This window comes from Callospermophilus lateralis, chromosome 5, assembly GCF_048772815.1.
Source record: "Callospermophilus lateralis isolate mCalLat2 chromosome 5, mCalLat2.hap1, whole genome shotgun sequence".
NCBI classification, from domain to species: domain Eukaryota; kingdom Metazoa; phylum Chordata; class Mammalia; order Rodentia; family Sciuridae; genus Callospermophilus; species Callospermophilus lateralis.
In genome coordinates this window covers 69,326,064-69,341,579 of record NC_135309.1, presented here as the reverse complement: position 1 = coordinate 69,341,579, position 15,516 = coordinate 69,326,064, and the positions used below count along the sequence as shown (strand labels likewise).

General features: G+C 34.1%; 1 protein-coding gene across 1 annotated transcript; it reads right to left on the bottom strand.

Moving 5' to 3' along the window:
• Positions 1–2,756: 2,756 nt before the first annotated feature.
• Yipf5 (Yip1 domain family member 5) lies at positions 2,757–15,116 on the bottom strand. The gene is made up of 6 exons (XM_076855952.1): positions 14,982–15,116; positions 14,350–14,469; positions 7,765–7,937; positions 6,499–6,644; positions 4,305–4,486; positions 2,757–3,019 (listed from the first exon to the last, which is right to left on the bottom strand). The coding sequence occupies exons 2-6, from the start codon at positions 14,457–14,459 to the stop codon at positions 2,857–2,859; spliced, it is 774 nt and encodes a 257-aa protein (XP_076712067.1). The 5' UTR covers positions 14,460–14,469; positions 14,982–15,116; the 3' UTR covers positions 2,757–2,856.
• Between the last annotated feature and the right edge of the window lie 400 nt (positions 15,117–15,516).

Here is a 15,516-nt window from a genome sequence, read left to right as displayed (position 1 = left end):
ATATATGTATATATAATCTCCCCTCCCACAGGGCAAGATAAACAGGTTGACTTGAGTCATTACCTCAGATCTGCTCTATATGACAAGAGATCTTGAAACATGGTTTTTATGTCCTACTTGTCCATGACTGAATGAAAGTACCCTACAGAATAAGATTCTAACTTCTACATTTCCTGTGCTATTCAAACTCTAAAGTCCCCATTCATATGGTGGGGGGAGTATATAATTTTAAACCTAATTAACTTTTTTTTGGTAGGTAAAAACTGAAACTGGGTAGCTCTAATTCTGTGGGCTCTCTATTTGCCTCACTGATTGTTTCTTTTGCTGAGAAGCTTATGTTTGAATCCATCCCATTTATAGATTCTTGATTTTATTTCTTGCACTATAGGAGTCTTATTAAGGAAGTTGGGGCCTAATTCAACAAAGATAATTTTAACATTGAAAAAATTTATCTTTCTTAGCTTTGAAGAAGTTAAATAACGCCTATCAAGGTCAAAAAATACACACTTTCACACTGTCAATTATACAGTACTACTTAAGTTCTAGCCAAAGTCCTGTAATTAGACATTTTTAAAAAATTCTCTGATTGGATGCCAGTATCCAAGGATAGCAGTTCAAGATTTATAGAACTTTGCATATGCATTACTATATCTGAAGAAAGAATGCCTTTTCCAACAAAACTAAATAGTTCTTAAAAAGTATGAATACAGTATGGTAGTAAAGTCACAAAACATGCATATACACCATGTGTTAAATTAACTACATGTCCTTGGCATGTGTGCATTCACAAGTAAATAACACAGTAATGTGCTTTAACTTGCCACTCCACTTACTGAGAACATGACCTGGAATGAGATATAGTATGTGTCAATCTGTCATCCCCATAGTGAGCTTTAGTTAATTTATGTTAATCACTGGGTGAACTGAGCTGAGGGTTTCTAGTATTTAAAGGTACTTGTATGTTTTTGGCATAAAAAGGGCATTAAAGATATGAAACCTGGTACATAAGAAACAGAAATCCATTCCAATGAGACAAAAAGAAAAAATCCACAATTTTTGAGACACAGATTACCATTCTTTAATGTATGCATAAATATGGCTATATATATTTTTGACTTGGAATTTTATAAGGGAAATATTGGCTATACATGACTCTTCATATAACCAAGCAAACTCTTGCATTAAATGGAATTTCACTGTATGGCTATATTGATAGAGCTACATATTAACTGGTTTTACATGCTATTATTTTGGAGCTAAATAAAAAACAACAACAAAAATCTGTACAACAATTTAAAAATTATTTTGTTGTGGGAATAGGCAACAAATAATAAAGCAATATTATTCATTTGGGGAATATGGCTGATAATGACCAGTGTTAACTAAGAGTGAATTTAACTTCTAAAGCATAATCTACCTTATTCCTGAGAGCTTAATATTAACAGAAGGCATTCATACATTGCCTTAAAAGAACTGTATTTAAAAAACTGAAAAAGGTAAAGATACTATTTAAATATTACAATAAAATATATTATTCTAACCCAAACTATTAGCAAGTGCGTTTCTCCTGAAGATTAAGTATGAAGAAAAACATATTTATGTGATGACAGAAATTAGAACTTATGATCTTATAGGAAATGTGTTTTAATTTACCTCAACTTCCTTTTACACCTGAAAAATTGCTCTAAAAAACAATTCATCAGTTTGGCTTTTGTTTAAATAACATTTTTCTTCCATACCATGACTTTCTCATAAGTGTAACAGAACTTTATCTAGAATTAGAGGCAGTTTCTCTAGAAAAAGCCAGTGGTCAATATACAGGGCATAGTATTTTCATACAGATTATCTGGTAAGAAAGCTTAAATATAAATCAAATAAATTCAATGTAAGAAAATAAATTTCTTCTCATTTAATCTTCTTTTTCTGATTCTATACTAACTGAATTCTATTTTTAAATCTAAGGTGGAGAGTCAAGATCAAACCCTAATTACAGAAAATGAGACACAAAGAACAGTTGTTTAGTAAAAGTAAACTCAACAACACAGTTAAAATTAATTGGGAAAACTTTAATTATTAAGCATCAAATGTACTTTACATTGATAAATGCAATACTCAAATTGTGAAATTTTAAATATTTTTCTCAAAAAAAGTTAGTGATTTTCTTTCTCCTGGAAAATGTGGAGACCCAACTAAGCAATAATGTGGTCAGTTCAGGTTTAGATAATATTAATATCTACACAGCCGTTCACGTTTCATGTCTGTTGTGAACTTCCCATATCTTTGAATTTTAGCAAAAAATTTTCATGAGATAATTTACAGGACTGTCAATTCTTCTGAAGTGCAACCTCACAACACTCCGCCTGGATCCTGTTTTTGTTGTTTCAATGTACTTAATTTGAGAATACAGGTAATTTTTCTTTCCTAATTCCTTGGAAAAATATTTCTGCAATAAGTTTTGTATCTTGTTTACTATATATAACTGGGTTGTTTTTAAGAAAGATTATCAGCTTTGTGGTTAGTTTCCCACAGTTGATAAAAATCTATCAAAAACATCGTAATATAATTTGTAAGGAAGAAAAGTTGTTTTTCAAAGAATGCAGAACAGGAAAGAAATAGTACTTCTTATTTGTATAACCACAAACACTTATAGCTAGTCACACTGCAGGTAAATCCAATACAGTATTCAAAGTTCTATAAAAATGAACAAAAGATACACGTTTACTTCCACTGCTCCAATAGTCTATTGTAAATCTGCACGAGAGAATTGTGTTGCAGCAGTGTGCTGGTCCAATTTAAGAGTTCAAGGTTCTTTTTGTGTATTTGGCCCACGGACGTCCACATCCCAGTAAGTTCAGTTCAAAAGATGGAAATTAGGGCAAATACTCCATATAATAAAGCACATGGATATGCTACTAAAAGTTGCTGTCCTTCCATAGCTAATGCAGAAATAAAAATCTTGGAAGCGGAAAAACTACACCATCCAATAATCCCAGCAGTGAGAATGATTCCTACCATTCCTCTGTAACAAAAAAAAGGGGGGGGGGAGGTTAGTTGTATAAGAACACTACAATAACCTGTTCTAAAGAAAAGCATTTTAATCCACATGTAGACATATTCAGAAATAATCAAGAATTTTTTCAAATGTTAAAATGTACCTCACAGTAAATTCAATAATGCTGAATCATTTCATGTGTTAAAAAGCTAATTTATAACCACATTTTGCTCTTCTAAAATATGAGATTTCCTAATCATGGCACTTCTGAAATTCAGGCTGAAAATTTCTCTGTTGTAGAAGCTACTCTGTGCATTATTAGGACATTCAGCAGGTATCCCTCGCTTCTAACTTTAAGATACTACCATTCCTGCTTGCCCACAGCTATGACATCAAAATTGTCTCTAAACATTGTCAAATGCCCCCTGGAAGCAAAACTCTACTGGATGAAAATTAGCATTTTAGTATAAAAGCAACTTCTATAAAATTCAAATATAAATATATTAATTCTTAACAAATCACAAGCATAAAGCAGCTTCTTTTGAAGCATTTGTTCAAAGGCAGAATGCTGCAAAGCCATTATCTTGCCAAATTTTTCCTACTGCTCTTCTCCTAAACATTCATTTTGACCATCTATCTGAAATAAAGCCTAATCATTGGTAATGTCCAGTATAAGCCACAAGGAGGTGCTTGAATTACTGAAAAAGAATTTGCACACTGGCCACAAGGAGGAACTTCATGAACAGTAATTGACCTTTCTATTTAATCTAACCTAAAAGATCATTTAAAAAGTACACATATTTAAAGCTATATACAAGTACATCTGAGAACATGGGGATTCATAATAGCCTCTTATCATAAAAAGAGTATGTTTCATTTTCAATTATAAAGCTGTCAAATCAAGACTATGTATTTATTATTCATTCATTTCACATATGCTCAAAGGTGTCAAACAATTTGATATGATCTAAAGCATATTAAGAAGGGTAAGCATAATTTTAAGATGAACAACTTAAACTTTCCTGCGTGTGATATAATGATCACAATTATTCATTACTGCTATGACCCTGCTAAGTGAATAAACACAAAACAAGTAAAATTCTTGTTCATAGGTAAAACGAGCTTTCATAAAAGATTTTAAAATTTATTCCCATTTTCATTGCTCATCACCCAAAAGCATGTAGCAAAGTTCTTACCTACAAGAGCCACTATTTAATATGTTTGTTGAATCAGTGATTTCAAACTGAAGATAAGATGAATCCTACTACATGGAATTGGTCAATTAAATCCCAAGATAAAGATCAGTACTTACTGCAAAGAAAATATCACTGCAAAGCTGGAAAGTAGGATCATGGGAAGAAGACAATATCCCAGGACACTTGCCACACAACCAAATGAAACACCTGTCATACTCATTAAGTTCAATAAACAAAACATCCCTAGACATCCAATTGCACTGATCCCATATACGTAGCCAAACTGGATTTTGCCAGCCTACAGATAAAGAAAAGATAACAGGTTAAAAGGCAAAAAAATAAGTTCGTTTTGACATAATTTCCTTTCTAAAAGAGTACATTTAGAAGATATAGAATTCAAGATCAACAAAATCTGAAGATATACATATTCTTCACTTAGGGAAGTATAAGAACAGACTAGTTTTTATATACTTCTTAAGCTTAAAGTGGTATCACCTCCCAATACAGATATTTAATTTTCCATTTTCCAGGTAACATCTGAACTTGGCACAGAATTGAACAAATAAAAGGACAAAATCATTGTATAATTACCTAAGCTAGCTGGATTTCTAAAAAAGAACTTTGGTTGAATTTAAGCAAATAAATCACAAAGACATGAAGGAAAGGCATTCAGAATGCTTGAATTACTAATAATCATTTGAAGGCATCTGATTTCACCCCAAATGCTCCAAAGCAATTTATTCTCATTGGCAGATGTAGCCATAATCTTTCTAACAGCAGAAATAATTTTTATTAATTACTTTAAATACATATTATCAGAGCTAGGAGGAAAGAAGTCAGGATAAGCACTAAGCTCGGGCTCTGTGGAGAAAGGAGGAAAAAAGGCAAGAATATAATGGAACATTTTTTTCTTTCACTATTTTCCAAAATAGTTACTTTTTACAGTTCTCTGACCAAATAACAACAAAACCTTAATTCTGCTCTGGTAAAAGACATCATTAGACAATTTTAGAATAGCAAAGTAGGTAAATTAGAACTACCTCACTAGTCAAGGTATGTTAAAAAAAAATAAATAAATCACTGTATTCATGTCACACCATCACTAGAACCTGTCTATACAGGAACCTTAAAAAAGACCCTGGTTTGTCAAATTTTCTTCTCATTTAAGATTTAATCTTAAAAATTCTTCTACATTTCATATAGCAAAATGAAAAATCCTTAGAATTTTTATAACAAAATATATTTGTAAATACTTCATTAAGAGTGTGGAAATTTGAAAAAGCCAGCTGAATTCATTGATGAATTCATTCATGTAGCAATAATAAAATCCCACACTTGCGTAGTGCTTTTAACTTTTCAAACTGTTCTGCCATAACCAGTCTTATTTTATCTTCAAAACAATCCTGTTAGGTAGGCAGCACAGGGTTATCTATCAGAGGGAGCTGAAGTTAGATTAAATAACTTTGTCAAGGACAAAGTAGATGTTCAAGCCCAGCTTTTCTGTAAAAATTCCATTTTTATTCACTACATTATTTATCTCTTGCAATTTAGAGATATAATATAAAACAGTAATAATTATCTTTAAAATGTTTCTTTTCATTCTCAATATACTTTAACATTCTTGGGAGTTGGAAGATAGGGTGGAAAAATCCCACAGTTCTTCAATGTTTTGATTCATTACAAGGTAAAATATATTTAGGAAAGTAATCATGAGTCCAACAACAAAACACTGACCACCAGGTCTAGCATTTAAAAATCAATAAGCAAAAAAATACTATCATTTAAAAACAGCCAAAGCAGGCTAGGTGCTGTGGCATACACCTAAAATCCTAGTGACTCAGAAGGCTAAAAGCAGGGGGATCACCAGTTTGAGGCTAGTCTCAGCAACTTAAGAGAGACCCTGTCTTAAAACAAAAAATAGTAAGAGATGGTGATATAGCTCAGTGGTAAAGCATCTCTGAGTTCAATTCCCAACACAAAAAAGACAAAGCAACAGGTAGAGAACATTGTTAATACCTGCAAAGTTGGAAGTAAAGGGCCTGATTGAGGGACTGAAGCCACATATTATGTAATTTTTCCTTACGGTTTTGTTTTTTCCCTAATTGGACCACTTCTTGAAATAAGAAATTACTTCTTAAATACACTTCATGGTTCTACTGATGTAGAAATGATGAATAGGTATATATTCGAACAACTCAATGCTATGTAAAACACATCAAAGACTTGAGGTATAAGCAAAATTTCAAAATGGCTTTTAATAGAATATTTAAAGATTGTTAAAAATCTGAGAGATGAAATTAAAAAACTTACCAGTAACAACGTGGCTCCAAAGGCAAGGCAAAAAACCATTGGTCCTGCCAAATCAGTTTCATTCATAATGCTGCCATCTGCTACTTTTAATGGATGTAGCACTGTTAGTGTTTTTTGCCAGATGTGGTCAAAGTTGATACCTAATTCTAAGGGAAAAGAAAAAAGGACATGAACTAGAAAGGGTACCAGATGTGATGAAACAGATAATCATTATATCTCTCAGCTATGACTGCACAGCAAAAAATACATGGACAGTGGTAATAGTAAGGGGCTCTTTATCTAAGGCTTCAGGAACACCTGGTGGCCCCATGAAATTGTATACAAAACCATGTCTCTATGCATATGTGCACATTTTTCTGAGAAGAGTATTCATAGCTTTCTTTAGACTTTTAAGGGTATCTAGTCCACACACACACAAAGAAGGTCAGAACTACTGCTCTGTAGGTCTTGAAAACTACAATATTTTTTAATAACATTATCAGTCTATTAGTTCATTTCCATGTTCAATAATCTCTACTGTTACTTCCTTCATTTCTTTCACTGATAAAATTCAATAATCCGAAGTTAAAGTCAATGTTTACAAACTGATATACTTTAGTAATAGTTAACACCAACAAAAAAAATTCTGTTGCCTCTGGCCCAATGTGGTTTCATATACACTTTGTTCAAAATGAGCTTCTAGCCAGGCATGATAGTGCACACCTATAATCCCAGCAGCTTGGGAGGCTGAGGCAGGAGAACTGCTAATTCGAAGGCAGCCTCAGCAACTTAGCAAGACCCTGTGTCTAAATTAAATACAAAAAATAGCTAAATATGTGGCTCAAGAGTTAAGCATGCTGGGTTCAACAATTTCCAGTAACCCCCCCCCCCCTACAAAAAGCTCCTAAGTTGAAAAAATTTTTTCATATATGATTGTTTTCTTAATGAAAGGACATCTCCTCAAAATTAAGTTTTATTTTCACTGACCAGCTAGATACTAAAGTACAGGTTGAGTATCTCCAACCTGAAAATTCAAAATCTGAAATGCTCCAAAACTGAACCTCTTTGAATGCTTGGCACAATTGTCAAAAAATTTCAGATTCTGGAAGATCTAAGATTTCAGAGTTTTGGATTAGGGATGAGGAAATCTAATCTACAAAAATATTCTATCATCTACAAAAATACTCTAACATCTGAAAAACTTCAAAATCTAGAACACTTCTGGTCCCATGCTTTTCAGATAGAAGACATTTAACTTGTACTATCAAAAGTTACAACCAATCTTACCTTCTAATAAAGGTGGTTCATCCTCAAAGTTGTTTCCGTAGAATGGCTGAGGTGTAGCTGGAGTATATGCCTGAGTTGGCTGGAAAATCTGACCAGTGTATGGCTGTTGTGGCTGCATCATGTCTGCAGGGACAAATCGGCCTTGCTGCGCATAGTCATAGCCAGCATACTGTCTACAAATCAAACACAGTTCAATTGTTCAAAAGTATTTCAATTCACTGACAGTTGATATCCTTGAAATTCCTAAACTTTCATTTGACAGGTCTTGGTCATGCTATTTCTAGGATACTAACTTTGCCAGTGCTTATAAATACTAGTTGAAATGATTGAAAGATCAAGCTGATCACCTACACTGAAAAGTCACATGCTTTTATATAGAATCTTCCTGATGTCAGTATTCATTTGTGCAGTGTATTTTAAGTAGTTTACAAACTATTACATTTTCAAATATTAGAATGTCATCAAATAAAAACACAAATCTACTTTTCTATTTTCTTAGTGAAGGTACATAATATTACAATATTCCATGAAATAAATTTATGCATAAGAGAATGAACTGAAGCTTAAGATGACAGACTTTACATGTTACATAATTTCCCACATAATTTGTGTATCTATTGAATCATCCTTTTATTTCTCATGATGTTATTTTTTGCAAGTGAGTAAATCTCTTTAACAGTCTATTTTAAATCACAGCATGGAAAAATCAAGTTTGTTTTTGTTAAATCTTTGTGAATATAATAAAACATTATTAGTACACCTTGCATTCAAATAGTACTTTTAAATTTTCAAAGTGGTTGTATACCTATTGTCTCATTTGATTTGGACTAGAGAAAATCCTGGATTTAGAGGGAGACAGATACCTTAACACTGGTGTCTTAGCGACAATGACAAGAAGGAACCAAAAGATACTGAAGCCACACCTTCAAATACCTGTTTGATCACATTCTGGAAAATGTACCTAATCTAGCTATGTATTAAGAAACACAGACGCAAAATAATTATTTTAAAAGTAATTTTTTAAAAAAATACCTTTATTTTGTTTATTTATTTTTATGTGGTGCTGAGGATCGAACCCAGTGCCTCACAAGTGAGGGACAAGCACTTGACCGCTGAACCACAACCCCAGCTCCCAAAATAAAATATTTTTTTAAAAAATTACTTAGTCTATTAAATTTTTTTGGTCTCTTTTCAAAAAATACAAAAATCTAATGAGGGTTTTTTTTTTTTTTTTTTTTTTGTTACTGGGGATTGAATCCAGGGGTGTTCAACCACTGAGCCAGATCCCCAGCCTTTTTAAAAATATTTTATCTAGAGATAGGGTCTCTCTGAGTTGCTTAGGGCCTCACCAAGTTGCCTCCCAAACCACTGGGATTACAGGAGTGCACCACCATGCCAGCAATATTGAGATTTTAAAATAAAAACTCTTAATTAAACATCTCAACTAAAAGAAAATCAAAATAACATTAAATGTTTAGCTACATACAGTCGTTTTGGAGACTCCAATGTGATTCTCAAATCATAATCCTTTAAAATGTTACTATGTGCAAAGCACTGTTTTAAGTGTTTAATGTGAATTCTCTCAAATTATGCTCACTATAACCCATGAAGTCACACCATATTAGATATTGTATTTCTCATTATAAAGACATGGAGACTAAAATTTAGATTAAAATAATTTGCCCACGGTGGTGCCTAGATTCAAAACTAGGCTTTCTGACTCCAGTGGCCAACTCTTAACAATTGTAATAAAAATCACTTCAAAATCCTATATCGGAGATAACTTAAGATAACTTAACAGCCTTTTCACTATGTAAACATGTTGATTTCTACTTACATACCCGTCCATACATGCACGCCACCCAACAGGGCTAGCTAGGTGAACTACAAAAAGAATTCACATTTCCTGTGATGATCTTTGTCAAGATTTATTGGAGTCTATGAAAATACAACTAAATCTCCATATGGAGGTTTCTAAAATCTGCTTTAAAAAGACTATTCTATATCTGAGAGAGAGAGAAAGAAGGAAAGAAATGTGACTCAATAGAAAATCAAAATGAACAATACAGACTAGCAGTTCTCAAACTCTTTGGTATTAGAATCCCTTTGTATTCTTAATATGTATTGAAAACCCCAAATAAGCTATTATCAAAATCTATAATAAAATAAATGTTTAATAAACATTTAAAATATTTATAAATTCATTTAAAGTGACAATTCCAATACATTATATTTTAACCTTTTTATGAAAAACTTTCTAACCAAAAAAGTATTGAAAAAGTCACACTGTATTTTTTAAAATTTCATTAATGGCTGGTTTAATAAAAGCTAGATTCTTTACAACTGCCTCTGAATTTAATCTGTTATGATATGTGGTTTTAGGTGAAGTACCTAAAGAAAACCCATTCTGCAGACATGTATCTAGGAAAAAAAAAAAGAGTACTATAATAATCTTTTTGAATTATCATGAATGTTCTTTTTGATGCCACATCGAAAATTCAAGTTGCAACATGGAACTTGAAATACCATCAATGAACTTTTTGTACCATTACATTGAAGTAACACTCTGAATGGTTCCTTTATTCTTACATGATTCTGTAAACATCATGCATTGGCCATTTAGAAAAAAAAATCAGTATTAATTTTATTAATTTTGCTTATCTTCCAACTACTTGGCATTTTATTCTACAATATTAAAAGATTTTATTCTACAATTTTATTCTACAATATTAAAAGATCATATTTAATATCATCATTGTTCTCATCAGAAAAATAGTTAATTATTAGGAAGCTGACAATTTCAGGGTAAAAAAAAAAAATCTCTTTCACCTGAAAACTCAAAACTGATCATTGAAGATATATACTGTCAGTTGCTTTCTTTGAAATGACAGGCTCAGTTACTCATTTTTCAGATATATCTGTTAAACACTCAAGTTGAATAACTGCAATTTGTCAGCTATTATTTCAAATAAAAATGGTCTCCATGAAAAAGCTGGTTGCAAACTGGTTCAGCTTGCAACTCAAATTGTACATGAGCGCGTCTTAGAGATACCACAATTTCAGTATGTAATAGATGTGCTTTATAACTGTTTCCCATTTTGTCAACAAGATATTAAAGAAATGTGTGTACGAATGGGTCAGGATTTAACAAAACAACAAATGTTATTGCTTCATTAAGGGAATACTTAAATGAAACTGACTCCCTCTGCTCTTCTACAGGTGTTTGGCCTTGAAAAATACAACTACTAGAACAATTTGATGCTCCTGTGATAATTTATACTTAGATAACAGCAGTTTTACCAAACACATTTTTACTACATCAGTGCAAGTGTTAATACATCTAAAAAGCATACAGAATGTCTTAGTATTACCATGAAAGTAACTTTTGGCTTTAAAGGCCCCCTGAAAAGTCTCAAAGATCCTCTAGGGTCTGTCGTCCACACTGAGAAATACTAATTTAGATTTTACAAATTAAAAGTAAGTAAGAGAAACAGTGAGAGCAATTGACCATTTCTAAGCTGGCATCATCATTCCATCTTCAGGCTGCCACATGAGAAAGACAACACTGCAGCATTTTACTACCTCCCTTTTCTGACAGGACCTGTGGAAGAAAACTGACTCACTCCTTTTAAAGGAAAACATGGTATGACAGACATAATATTTACAGATTAGCAACAGTTTAACAGCAGGAAAAGTAGCATATGCTAAATCAATTTCTGAAAAAGTACTTTATGTCTTTGTTGTTGAACAAAGACAAAGCCTCTTATTCCACAAAGGTATTATCAGTTAAGTCAAAGATGAAAACAAAAGCTCTCAGTGTTTTGTTTTTTTTTTTAAGTGACTGGAGAAAAACATAAATGACTGCTGTTGCTATATATTTTAGAAGTGTATCTAGAATACAATGTGGGATCTATTGAATATCACACATGCCAAAATAAAATAACAAAAAATAAGTTATGATAAAAGAATATTTACTTATGGTTTTTGTTTGTTTCATTTGGTATATGAGTGTTTTCAGTGATATCTGTGAAGCACCCATAGAAGACACCAGAAAATGTTAAAGCTGACATCATATGGAAAATGCCAATGATAGACTAATAAGCCAAACTTGAAGACAATTCAAATATTATGTCTTTTGAATCTAGATTTTCAACAACAAAGAGTTATCAGCTGATATTTGTTAACAAGTTAGCAAACCACACAGATAACACTTGGTAAGCTAAGATAAAGTTTTAAAATATCATAAGGTTGCAGATCTATTTTCAAATACATACAGAAGTGGAAAAGCACAACTTATAAAGCTAAGAAACACATATTTATTACTGCTAATATATAACACCTTTTGTTTTCCTAAGTATTATCTATAAACCCTTACTTAGTAACTGGCAGCAATGGCTATATAATTACATAAGGAGGAAAAAAAAAACCTTCACAAATACTGAAGCAAAGCTTAGTAACCCATAATTTGGTTGGAATAGAATTATGAAAATAGTTAGCAACAGAATATCTATACAACTTCCAAATGGAGAACTGCAATTAGATGATTCTAAGAGGAGTAAAAAGATAAGCCACCTTTTTATTTATTGTTTTTTATTTTGGGGGGAGGCATACCGGGGATTGAACTCAGGGGCATGTGGTTACTGAGCCACATCCCCAGCCCTATTTTAGAGACAGGGTCTCACTGAGTTGCTTAGTGCCTCACTTTTGCTGAGGCTGGCTTTGAACTCATGATCTTCCTGCCCCAGCCTCCTAAGCAGCTGGGATTACAGGCATGTGCCACTGTGCCCAGCACATATTATTAAGTGATACAAATATGGACAGGTTATAAAATAAATGCTGAGGTAGATAAACTTAGGAGGCTACAATCTAAATGGAATACTTCTATAAGTCTAAAGATGGTTAAAAAAAGAAATGCTGAGGTAGACAGACCTAGGAAATTGCATCTAAATAATACTTCTACAAATCTAAACATTAAGATCTTTTGGTTAAAAACAGGCTGGCATATAGAGATAGGCTCTTCAATGCTTGACTGCTACTAGCTAAGTCTCTGGTCAATCTTTGGCCCTCTGATACACAAAGCAATCATCAAAAATACATATTTAGGTAAATTAATGATTGGAAACCTCTAAACATGATTTTCCCATTCTACTCAATTATTAGATCAAAAGAGATAAATACTCATAAGTATGTAACTGAGCACTACACAAAAGGAAAAAGATAATTCATAGATAGAGGGTATTTTTACATGTTCACCCCTACTGTTCAACAGGTTAAGTATTTACATCTTAAATTTATCAGACATGAATAGTCTATAGGTTACAAAAAGGTCCATAGAGAGGCTGCATTTTTTAAAAAAAAATCATTGGCACTTTCACTCAGATACATTAATGCAATGCATTCTAGTACTACACACCTCTCACAGACTGACTAGATACACAATCTTTTCCCTCATTATGGAAAAGTTTTCATGGGGTTTTAAATCCAGGATCCACAGATAAACAACACACGACACATGGATTGTCTACAGTTATATACACATTTATTTGGGGAGTTTATGCATGTACTCCTGAAAAATGGGTCCACAGTTTTCATAAGATTCTCAAAGTGGTCCAGGACCACCTAAAAATGTTTAGGAACCCTAATGTAGAAAACTCCTTCATTTGCCAGAAGAACAATGAGATTTATCTCTAAAGTTCTAAGAGACTAAAGATAGGATAGTTCTAGAAGAAACTGGGAAAAAACCTTCAGTTAATATATTTTCGCCACAAACTCCAGATACTATAATAAGTTTCAATCTATTTTTAACAGTTCAGACTGAAAGGACTTCAATTTTCCTATTGAATCTGCAACTGATAATGTCTGCTTCAGTGTGAGCAATAATAAAAATGATTATCAATTGCTATATGAAAATCACCTGATGACTCATAACAGGGAGCTTCCATTGTTAAACAGTCTTAAACAGTGTCACCAAGCACTTTCAATTAGAGTTGGTAGCTTCTTTTGTTTTTTGTTTTTTTTTTTGGTAATGGGAATTGAACCCAGAGGCACTCAACCACTGAGCCTCATCCCCCACCTCCCCATTCTTGCTTTAAAAAAAAAATTTGAGTCAGGGTCCCACTAAGTTGCTGAGGCTGGTTTTGAACCCATGATCCTCCCATCTCAGCCTCCTCAGCTGCTGGGATTACAAGCCAATATCAATTACTTGATAAAATCAGAAAGTTGGACTGTTTTATCACACAAGCCATCAAAAGGTTTTGACAGTCCAGTTGGACTATGCAGTAGCCTATTTCTAGGTACTTGAAGCTTGCATCCTCATTTTAAAGGATACAGAAATACTGTAACTACCTCAATAAGCTACTTTTCTACCCTGGCATACCTGAAGATTTTGCAGAAGATACTAAATTCTAAATAGGATAATCTCTTCAAACTCAAATTAGTATCACAGATCTCTCCAGAAATTTATTAATAATCATATTCCTGAAAAGGGACACGTTCACACATTCACTTTGAGACAGAACCAAATATTCTGAATACATGCTTTCAATGCAATGTAAACTAAATAAATCGCCAAAGTTGAAAGGTTACTTGCTATAGGGTCCTCCACTTCCTCCATAATCATAGGACGGCTGAGATTGGTCATCGATGCTGTAACTTGTCTGGTAGAAATCCGTGTTTAAGTTCTCAAAGCCTGACATTGCAAATGATCTGAAATAGAAGAGAAAAAGCATGCCCAAGGCTCTATTGAAATCATTCGTGGCACTTTGCTTAAGCAAATAGTCAGAAGACAGTAAACATTTATTCCCCAGTAATTGTGGAAAGCAGCATTTGGAAGGTGGTCGGGGAAAGGGAGTATGAAAATATCTAGTTTCTAAGTCGAGGCCGTGGAAGACACTTCTATCTTAAGGAGCTGATAAGCTTTTGGTAGGGGCGAGGTCGTGGGAGGGGTGACTCCACAAGGATCTATAAGATCAGTTAAAAAAGATGAATCCTCAGAGGCGTACAGCTGACAACACGGCAGTCTCCTTGCAAACCAAGGCTGATGGCCTGTCAGCAAAGTGCAGAATCCTAGAAGGTCGCGCCTAAGGTGCTGAGACCACTGCAGAAGGAGTTGAAAAGGGAGTAAGGGTCTAGAGAAAAGCGCCGAAAGAGGGCAACAAGCCGAGCCGCACTACTATCGGGAGAAGCCAAAGATTGTGCCACAGACCAGGGACACTCACCAAACGCGGGGGCGGCAGCGGCGGAAGCAGTTGTACCTCCAGCGGCCCCAAATAACCCCCAACTCAGTTCCAGACCCTGTAGTAGCCCCGTTGCTACGTGTCACAGGGCCAAAAAACTGCTTCCGGGGCACGCCCGCTCGCGCAGGCGTGTTGGCCGGTTTATATTCGGTTGGAGTCCGGGTCGCGGTGGAGGGGGGCGGTGCTAGATATAGAGCATGCGCAAGGTCTTGACGGGCCAATGGGAAGAGGGAAAATACTTCTGGCACCTGGTGAACGGCGGAGGAAGAAGGCGCAGGCGCAGCAATTGCTGATTACTTGGTAGGAGGAAGAATTCCTCCCTCGACCCGGAGCTAGGAGAACAGACGGGAAGCCGCGAGATGAAACCTAGAGATTCCCTTTCCTGTGCACTAGCTACAGAGCCGCGGTCTCTCTGGAAGTACAGTGATTCAGGCGCGGTACTAACAGTTTAAAGTATTTAATCTTTGCAACCTAATGAGATGGTTACCCTCTTACTTTACGTTTGTGAGTGTTCATT